At 37.7% G+C, this 10,509-nt stretch overlaps 1 protein-coding gene across 3 annotated transcripts in view; it reads left to right on the top strand.

Moving 5' to 3' along the window:
- The first annotated feature begins 181 nt into the window (after positions 1-181).
- Positions 182-10,509, top strand: part of rapgef6 (Rap guanine nucleotide exchange factor (GEF) 6) — a 169,353-nt gene continuing 159,025 nt past the window's right edge. For all 3 annotated transcript variants that reach the window (XM_088321254.1, XM_088321255.1, XM_088321253.1), the window contains exon 1: positions 182-661. In XM_088321254.1, coding sequence (XP_088177380.1) covers positions 587-661 — 75 coding nt within the window. In that variant the 5' untranslated portion in view covers positions 182-586. The remainder of the gene's footprint in view (positions 662-10,509) is intronic.

Below are 10,509 nucleotides of genomic sequence, written 5' to 3'. Positions count from 1 at the left end.
AGAGAGAGAGAGAGAGAGAGAGAGAGAGAGAGAGAGAGAGAGAGAGAGAGAGAGAGAGAGAGAGAGAGAGAGAGAGAGATGAGAGAGAGAGAGAGAGAGACAGAGAGACAGAGAGTGAGTGAGTGAGTGAGTGAGTGAGTGAGTGAGTGAGTGAGTGAGAGGCTCACGTCAAAGAGGGGCTCAGAGAACCGTTTTGTTCACGAACGACTCATCACTACAAACAGCAGATCCATGAAACTCGACTGGCCACATTTGCTTCTTTTTCCAGTAGGCAATCGAGCTTTCCCTCGTTTGGATGGAACTCGCGGCGGGCCCGGCAGTCGACATGGACATACGGAACCTATGACGACGTGGACAAACTTTATGGCACTTTATACTGGATCACGACGCTCTTCTCTGACGCCTTCAGTTTTTTTATTGCGTGTTTTAGCTGCCCTGCTGAAGAGCTGCTAACTGAAAAAGTCAGCCCACCGTCCAAGCGCGCACGAGCGAGGATGAGCTCCAACGCGGGCATGTGACACCACACAAAGTTTTAAAAATCGACTAGAAAGGAATGAAAAGTCCCCCAAAGTTGTAATGTGACGTGATGAAAACGACAGGAGCTATGGAAAGTTATTTCAAGTTGGCTATGAGGAAGCCGCCCGCCTTTCGGACCGCAGAGGTACGTCAATGTATCATACTGTTCTGTTTTTTTCCACTTTCAACTTTATGGCGTCATAGTTTTTCGTCAAATTAAAAAAACGTAATGATTGTTTAACCACAAAACATGTAATTTATTCCTTTCATTCCAAAATTTGCGTGTACAAACACGTAGTTTGTATGGACGTTACATTTAGTTCTTAACAGTTGTTAATGCGTTAAAAGTAGACTATCAATGTTTGTGTTAGCTTTGCTATCTAACGTATCCTGAAAGGATGCTGGATGTTTTAAATACACAGTCATTAGAGAATCCCTTAGTTCACTCAGTAGTATGAAAAGCTAATTTCATATCTTCCGTGAATGCAACACTACTGTATGACGTATGACGCCAGTCTCTGAACTTAACGCCTGATCGATGGACATTTTTAATGTTTTCGATCACATTTCAATGACCAAAGAAAAAGAGAAACATAAAATGAGTGTTTTACATATGTCATGTCAACATGTCCGTTTTTAAGTTCAGCCATAATTGGCAAATGCCCTTTTTTCACCTGAAATATCTCTAAGAGAGCATCAGAGGCTGGAGCAGAGTGCATAGCCAGCTGAACAGGCAGCGTCTGCAAGTGAGCTGACAAGAGAATGAAAGAAAGAGAAGGCAACAATATAGGCTTTGCCCTGCACCGCTTACGGCATCAAATAATTTTGTCACATGTCTGATTCCCTTATGCTGTAAGCATTTGAAAAAATACATCTTAACTGTTAAAGTATTAGGTGTTGCTATTGTTGCTGTTTTTTGCTGTTATTTAATTTTTTATTGAAATTAATTAATTTATTTGCATATATTCTGTTAATTGTTTATAGTTGTGAGTTTTTGGACAAATACTTTTGTGTGTGTATATAAACAATACAGTAAATTCTCTTATTACAACCATTCTTATGACTCTATTGTTCTAAGGTGGGGTAAATAAACAAATAACGTAGTCACTTTTAGGATATGTTCTGTCCTATGGGGTGGGGGAGGAATAAATAGAATAGAATAGAATATACCTTTATTGTCATTGTTACAAAATGGGTTAACATATTGTGACAACAAAGTTGGGCATGACACTAGTTTCACACATTCACAGTGAGGTAAAAAAAAAACAAGAAGATAAAGGAACCGAGAAGATAAGGTTATAAAACAAGGAGGATAAGGTTATAGTTATAATTTACACAATATTTACACAAGAAATGTCGGCATGTAGGATGTTACATACAGTTGGGTAATTTAAGGGTTTGTGCAATATGCATTTGGTGCAAAAATAGTCATCATAGTGCAAAAAATTGTCAATATATGCATTTGGTGCAAAAATAGTCATCATAGTGCAAAAAATAGTCAATATATGCATTTGGTGCAAAAAATAGTCAGCATAGTGCAAAAAAAAAATAACAAATAGTCAACATACTAAATGAAACTATATGTGTATGGATAGGTCTGAGGCCACTAAACATTTTGACGGGTTTGAAATAAAAAAAAAAATGCTAACAAATGGCTGAGTTATCACACTCCAAGTTCACTAATGTACACTGGCACACATTGTGTAACAAAAAAATTGCATGCCACGAGGGTTAAAATAACCTAATATATTATTTTGCTTTCATTCTGTCTACCCTGGTCATATCCCTCGAGAGGGGTGACCGACAGCTAGACAAAAACATTACTATGTGTATACAAGACAAAATTACTATGTAATAGGACAAAAAATTACTACAGTAATACTATACCAAAAATACGAAAGAAATATTACATCAGAAGTACACAAAAACATAAATGACAAAAAATTAAGATATGTCATGTTAGAACAGCAGCGATAAACATAGATAGATAGATAGATAGATACTTTATTCATCCCCGTAGGGAAATTCACACTTCCAGCAGTCTACCCTGTTGTTTATTAACAGATGAACATGATGCCCTAGGGGTGCTTGTAGCGAAGTGGATGCCAGTCCAAAATTTCGACATCCCTGCGGCAGATGGAAAACTTTTCTTTGTGAAAATCCAGGGATACACCACCTCGTGTTAGCAAGTCCGCCTCCTCTCCGATTCTCCCCGGTTTTCGTGTCTCTGTTTAGCGGCGTTGAAGCCGGATTGCTCCGGGTAGCTCCGGGTGGCTACACCTTAGCGTCCGGAATGCTAAACGTGAGCCACGTTTCCGCAAAACACAGCAACTGCGCTCCCTGTGCGCTTCGATGTTTTCCACCAGCACTCGATGATCTTATTTGGTCGTGAGTTTTTCATTCATCTACATGCAATCTTTATATTCCCTTTTTTTTAAAAAAAATCTATAAATTTACCCATTTAATCAAATTGGTTTCGGAACACTCAGAATGAAAGCAAAGTAATAAATTGTGTCCTTTTTACACGCTAAATTTGATAATAGGCATTAAAAAACTTAGAATGAAATTCAGCTTTATGAGAATTGTTTTTTCATTTAAGGTACAGTGTGTATAATCTAGTGCCTCCTAGTGGTAAAAAACGTAATTAATTTAAAACAAAACAGTATTATTTAAAAAGAGATACCTAAAATTGATGAACTATCATATAAATGTGCATTTTTAAATACTTGCAGGTCAAGAATTTTGTATTTTGCATAACATGAGGCTCACCTAGTCGGAGCTGACAAATTTGTCGGCCATCTTGCTGTTAAGGGTACCCCCCCAAAAACATAACACCTCATGAAAGGCGGGCCAAAAAAATGAGTATAAAAACGGTTTGGTTTTGTCACTTTGAGTTTACATGAATTGTGTTCGTCCTTGTTCTTTCTAACACGCGTGTTTAGTTGCAATTCACAATTCAGTGGTATCTAGTGGTCAAACTTCACACAGCCTTCAAATGTATGGGATGCTATCTTGATTGATAAAATAAGCCTTCCGCCGCCAGCTATTCGAATATTTACGACACTTGGGCCAATTTTGTTAGTATAGTTTTTGAAAAAAACATTTTACACATATTATTATATTTTTATGTATACTTTTATTTTTTATCAATATGGCTTTGGTATATACAGTGAGACCTCGCTACTTCGCAGTTCAACGTTCGCGGCTTCAGAGCTTCGCGGTCTGTAATGGTCAAAAAAAAAAAAAAAAAAAAAATATATATATATATATATATCAATAATTTTTTTTTATTAATAATAATGAAAAATATTACATTGAAATTAGAAATTACATTATTTTACAAAATTTGAAAACAACATATTTAATTAGAATTAGTAATTGCATCATTTTACAACATTTTAAAACACGAAGAAATGCATGTACACGCAAGCGTCACGGCCATAAACGCAAGCTGAATACTCGACTCCCCATTGGCCCATTCAAAACGGTATGCCACGCATATCTCGTGCGTTTACTATACGTACAGCACAATACAGTACGCTTCTCGCCATTACTGTAGTTAGCTTTTGTTTCGCGGTGATTTTTAAAGTTTTGTGAAGTCCTCGTGATGGCTCCTAAACGCCCTTCATCCCTTGGTGACGCTTGTGAACTTAAGAAGAAGGGAAAGATGCTATCAATTACCGAAAAAGTGAGTTTGCTGGACAAATTGAAAGCGGGAAATAGCTATGCTAATGTAGCCCGACAATATGGCCTTAACAAATCCACGGTACGCTACATAAAGAAGGAAGAGCAGAACATCCGGAAAACGGCTGCAATATCTTTAACAAAAGATACCAAAAGGGTTGTTAATACCCAAAATAAGACCATAGTGTGAGTGGAAAATGCACTGATCATTTGGATCCACGATTGTCGGGCGAAGAAAACTAGCCTGGATGCTAACCTAATCCGAGGTAAGGCTAAGTCTTTGTATTATTCAATGGCGCCTGAGGGTGTGACGACAACGTTCTATATAACGACGGCGACGAAGATGATCCCCTGCCTGGTACCTCAATCCAGACTAGCCCACGACAACCACATACGACGTTCGTTGCCAGCAAGGGCTGGTTTGATAAGTTTAAGAGGCGAATCGGACTTAAGAGTGTGTCGTTATATGGAGAGGCAGCCTCTGCCGACGAAGCTGCAGCGAGGCGTTATGTTGAGGATGTGTTTCCACAAATAATCGAAGAAAATGGATATGTCCCGGAGCAAGTCTTTAATATGGAAGAGGAAGCCGTCCCGAACATTTCTTTTCAAGGACGAACTTCAAAAGCCAGGTTTCAAAGTTCACAAGGATCGAGTCACTTTGCTCATGTGTGGCAATGCTGCAGGATTCATGCTGAAGCCCGGCCTTATCTATAAGTCACTGAATCCTCGAGCATTGAAAAACAAAAACAAAGCCTTACTGCCAGTGTACTGGATGTCCAATATAAAGGCATGGATCACCAAGGCCCTCACACTTGATTGGTTCCTTAATAAATTTTGTTTTTAATGTTTGATTGTTTAACAAGAATCTCTCTCTAACCGTATTCCATATGGTGTACTGTATACAGGGGGGGGGGGGTGTACTGCAAAGGTTTTCACTTTTTGTGGGTGGTTTTGGTCCCTATTAACCAGGTTAAAAAAAAAAAAATTATGTGCACCGCTACTTCGCGGATTTTCACTTATCGCGGGTGGTTTTGGTCCCCATTAACCGCGATAACCGAGGTCTTACTGTAGATGGATTATACTTATATCATTAAAAAAACCCTATACTTTTTAATTCGTTTTTTTCCTTTTTCCTTTTTTCCATTTTTCATTTCTTAGATTTATCCTTTTCTTTCATTTGTTGTCATTTTTCTTTTGTCCTTTTTGTCTTGTCTTTTTTTCTTGTTATACCCGTCCCAATTTGTTTCACTTTGTTTTTTTCTTTTCGTTTTTCTCTATCTAATTTTCTTCCACCTTTTTCCTTTTTCCAATGTTTACTTCTTCTTTCATTTGATTTTTTTTCATTTATTATTTATCATTTTACTTTAATTTGTTTTATTTTGTCCACCCCTTTTCCTCTTCTTTCCACTATTTTATTTGATTTCTTTACATTTTTTTTTCAATTTTTTTCAATTTTCATTTTCTCTTCCCCTTTTTCTTTCTTTTACTTTTACCCCTTCTTATTCTTATGTTCTTTACCTTTTCCCTCTTTTCTTCCCCATTTCTCTTTTTTCACAGTGGGCTTGGCAAAAAACCTAGAAGAAAAATGCTGCAGTTTAATCAAAAAACTCTCAAAGGGCTCTATAGGCTACAAACCATTACGACTACACACTACTGTTACACCATCCCCTGATCTAAACCCTACATGAGGGGAAGGAAATACTCAAAACCTTAGCATGAGGAAAATGAAGAAATCTAGAGAAGGTACTGGGCCGCACAGGAGGTAATCCAGGATGACCAGGCTGCAATGGATGTTGCAATAACAAATAATACACAGATATTGTCAACATAAAATATAGGTTATTCATATGCTATAGAATAGAAGTGTGTTTTAAGCCAAGATTTAAACAGTTCTGAGGTTGCAGATCAAATCTCAGGGTAAGAGCATTTCACAGCGCCATGACCCGAATGGAGAACGCCCCTGAACCTGCGGATCTCTTTTTGGCCCTTGGGATCACAAGTAGACCAGCATTTCGCTAGCAAAGGCTCTGAGCAGGAACATAGGGGGAAATTAAATCTGAAAGATATGAGGGGAGAAGTCGATGCATAGTTTTGTATCATACAACAGAACCTTTAAAATCACATTTTAAGCTGACAGGGAGCCAATGCAGGTTGCCTAAAATAGGGATAATGTGATCAAACTTTTTTGTCTTAGTTAAAAGCCTCGCTGCAGGCTCTTGATGCAAGACTAGTACATTACATTAATCAACACTGGAGTCAACAAACGCATGGATTACAATCTCAGCAACAGACTGAGCATAGGGCGATTTTTTTTTTTTTAAAAGCTGTAATTTTTTTAACATGTAACTATAAGGACAGATTAAGGTTTAATGTGACACCTAGATTTTTGACCAAGTTTATCTAGGTTATAACACACTTGTCATTGTTCAAAACAGAGTTGGAGAACAATTCAAAACATTTAGAATAACTAACATAGGTGACATCACTTAGTGAAATATTACACACTGCCCCTTTAGCATTGCCTCTTCCATAGTCAATGATTGACTTTTGTTTTTCTATCAAATAGCTCTTTTACACGAATGTGAACAAACCACTACGACACTCGAAAGAGATTCAGGCGTTTTCATGCAGCCCATCGAGTACATTGTAAAAACACAGATAAGCAAGCAGAAAGTCAGAGTCAAAATTGAAACCCTATTCATTGTCAGCTTCAAATGAACATTGTGTATTATTTAGTGCCTCCTAGTGGTATGATAAGAACGTTGATTTAAAAAAAAGAGTAAAAATACATGAACTTTAATATAAACGTAAATTTATTTGGATGTGTCTGTATTGTGTAGTGCAACCAAAAACAAGTGCTACAAAGCACAAAAAAGAATACATTCTACAGAAACTCAAAGTGACCAAACTGCACAATTTTCTTTTTAATTTCTTTGCCCGGCTTTTGTGAGATTTTGGGTATCCGTAGAAGCAAGATGCTGGGCAATCATGTTAGCTCCTTCTAAGAGATCCTCATTATACATACAATTAAAACTTCGACCTACAGATATCTTTAAAAAATGCACGTTTATCTGACAAGTTATGTATTTTTCCTTATTATTCAATTCGCTATTTTTTTTAATGGATGACATTTTTTGACCGTTATGTGGCGCTAAGTAATACACAAAATCCATTTATAACAAGAACATTAATACTCAGAAGTAACAAAATCTTTTACAAGTCTATTTTTTGGCAATAGGATACATTCGCATACAACACTGTATGCACAGCAGAATGATTTCCCTCATGTTATGTAAAATAAATAACACATTTCTGACTTACGGGTATTTTATTTTATTATTAGCACTATTATGCCTTTGTTAATGAATTACATTTTTTGACCATTAGTAGGCGTTAAATAATGAACACTGTCCATTCAAATCATTGTAGGTTGAGGAAATTGTATTTATTTAACCCCTAGACGGTGCTTACATATTTGTCCCTTATCTTGCTGCTACGGGTACCTGAAAAAGTGGTAAAAGTCCAAAAATGGTACACTTTTGGTCACTTTATCTCCATAATTTCTATTCCTTCTTGTGCATTTTTTGTTTGCACAACAAAATACAGCTACATCTAGTGGTCAAATCTAATTACCGTAAATTCCGATTCAGATTATAAGCCGCACCCACCACATTTTAGGAGGAAAACCGATTTTGTACTTACACAAGCCGCACCGGTATATGAGCCGCATGCGCCCACATTAAAACATGTAACACAAACACAAAATTAACCCAAACCCGACTTTAAGTACCGCAATTGAAACTGAATGTCCTTCATTAAAGTACACAGCCGGCAAAATGAAGGTAAAATGATACCAGTACTTAAGGTTTGATGCAGACCTGCAGAGTCCGGGTCCCGTTGAAAGTAATCCAAGGAAAAAAGTGTATATTTCCAAAGGTAAGGGTGGGAAAAATATATATCCACTATTGTCCGCCATGTCCACAAACACGTCTCACGTTTACTCCACTTCCCGTCAGCTCCTGTGGTTTTCGTCCCTCCTTTTTGATTCGCCCGTACAAAACATATCAGAATAAGTCTCTAAAATATACAGTTGCAATACATATTATACATGGTTACACATATTTACAAAGAAAGACGGTACACCGATAGAGTTTTCAAAGCTTTAATAATGATACTATAACTTTCACCCCAAACGGTGCCTGTGACAGGTAGCAACACGCTCGCAACACGCTCGTGTTGTGGAAAATAGACTTGCATTTGTAGAATAGAGTTGCATACATTTAGAAATGTAGAAAGACTTGCTTACATTGCTTACAGTAGTGAGGGAATGTTGACATCATTCGAGAAGATCCTTGGCAAGACAGTTGAGTTTCCCTAAAAGGGCATGAGACCTGCAAGGCCCCTCTTCAAGGACTCTCTGAGCAAACTGAGGCGAACAACATGTCCTAATAAGGGTACGACAGCATCTTCCTTGTTGATTACTGAGGACTAGGGCCGCCTTTTCGGTTGTACTCAAACTGAAGCTATAAAAGCGTTGTTATGTCTGGAGTTCTCCGAGTTTCTTTGGGATGACGAAATAAAGAGCTCCCCCTCATGGCAGGCTTTGGTGTACTTTATTAAATCACGTAAGAAGACTTAAAAGATTATCGAACCTGCATTTTCTCCTACACTCGCAACAGAGTAAACGGGTCTGTTCAAAAAAACATACCGTACTAGTAAAAATCACGGTAAACCGTCCTCATCTTCCTCCTTAGAACTGAAGCCATCAAAGTCGTCTTCCTCAGTGTCTGAAAGAAACGTTGTCATATAGACGTCGTCCCACGCTCCTATCCACTCCTGATTCTGTGCCCTCCTCTTCGTCACGCAGCAGACCGGTGTTATGCCGAGAAATGCATCCCTGCCGAGATTTGCATCCCTTCGCTACTAGAACCACTTTTACCTCGTTTTATCTCACTTTTATATCACTTTTGGGAATGTAATGGCGAACATATAACCAAAACCACTTCGTCTTGCATTTGTTTGGAATGTAATACAACTTAAACCATTCCGTCTTTGTATTTGTTGTGAATGTAATCGAACGGTAATGCACACCGCATACAAATCACTTTTGAGCAGGTAACATGTTTATTTTGCCTTTTTCTGTTCAAATCGCTCGCATTGAAACTGTTTTGCAGTCTACCATAAAGCTTATTTCAGCATATTAAGCTTTAGGGTAGAGTGCAAACAGTTCTCAAAAGTGATTTCTCGGCATAACACCGGCTTTTCGGAACCCGTTGGTGATGGTGGATTATTTTATGCTGCCCCACGCTGACAGGATCCACTGGAAGACTTGCGAAAAAGTTGCCTTTCGCATGCGGCCAGTTTTAGTGAAAGATTTCTCGCCGCAAGTCAAGCCGAGAAGTTGCAGTCTTCCCCGGCGCATATATTCCTCCGGTCTAAATCTTACCTTTTGTACTTGAGCGCCGCTGGCGGCCATCAGAAAAATTACATAAATTGGCCGCATCACTGAATAAGCCGCAGGGTTGAACGTTTATATATATATATATATATATATATATATATATATATATATATATATATATATATATATATGTATATATATATGTATGTATGTATGTATGTATATATGTATGTATGTATGTATGTATGTATGTATGTATGTATGTATGTATGTATGTATGTATGTATGTATGTATGTATGTATGTATGTGTATGTATATACATACACCTTCACGTTACCATGGTCTTCTTAATACCGTGAGTGTAGTAAATCCAGAAGAGTAAAATATTTACAAATACAGAATAGTAAAACATGTTTTCTCTATGCCGTAGTGCAATCGTTGAGACATGTGATTCACATTCATCTTTTTCAGCCAATTGCAGGCTTTGTTTCGCCCCTTTAGCCTATGCGAGCCTGTAAATGATAAAAAGGATCCGCCTCCTTTATCTCTGAATAACTTTAACCAATAGTGACTGATTCAAATGATGATTGACACATTGGTTAGGAATGAAACGCCGGTATATAAATCCCAGCATACACCGCGGACTACTTCCCCTTTGGGGGAAAATGGTCTTCTTACAACCGTGAGTGTAGTAAATCCAGGAGAGTAAAATATTTACAAATACAGAATAGTAAAAATGTTTTCTCTATGCCGTAGTGCAACCGTTGCAACATGTGATTCACATTCATCTTTTTCGGCCAATTGCAGGCTTTGTTTCGCCCCTTTAGCCTATGCGAGCCTGTAAATGATAAAAAGGATCCGCCATCTTTACCTCCGAATAACTTTAGCCAATAGTGACTGATTCAAA

Source organism: Urocampus carinirostris, chromosome 17, assembly GCF_059441175.1.
Source record: "Urocampus carinirostris isolate Australia breed hairy pipefish chromosome 17, RoL_Ucar_1.0, whole genome shotgun sequence".
Classification (NCBI taxonomy): domain Eukaryota; kingdom Metazoa; phylum Chordata; class Actinopteri; order Syngnathiformes; family Syngnathidae; genus Urocampus; species Urocampus carinirostris.
This window is presented reverse-complemented; position numbering and strand designations above follow the sequence as displayed.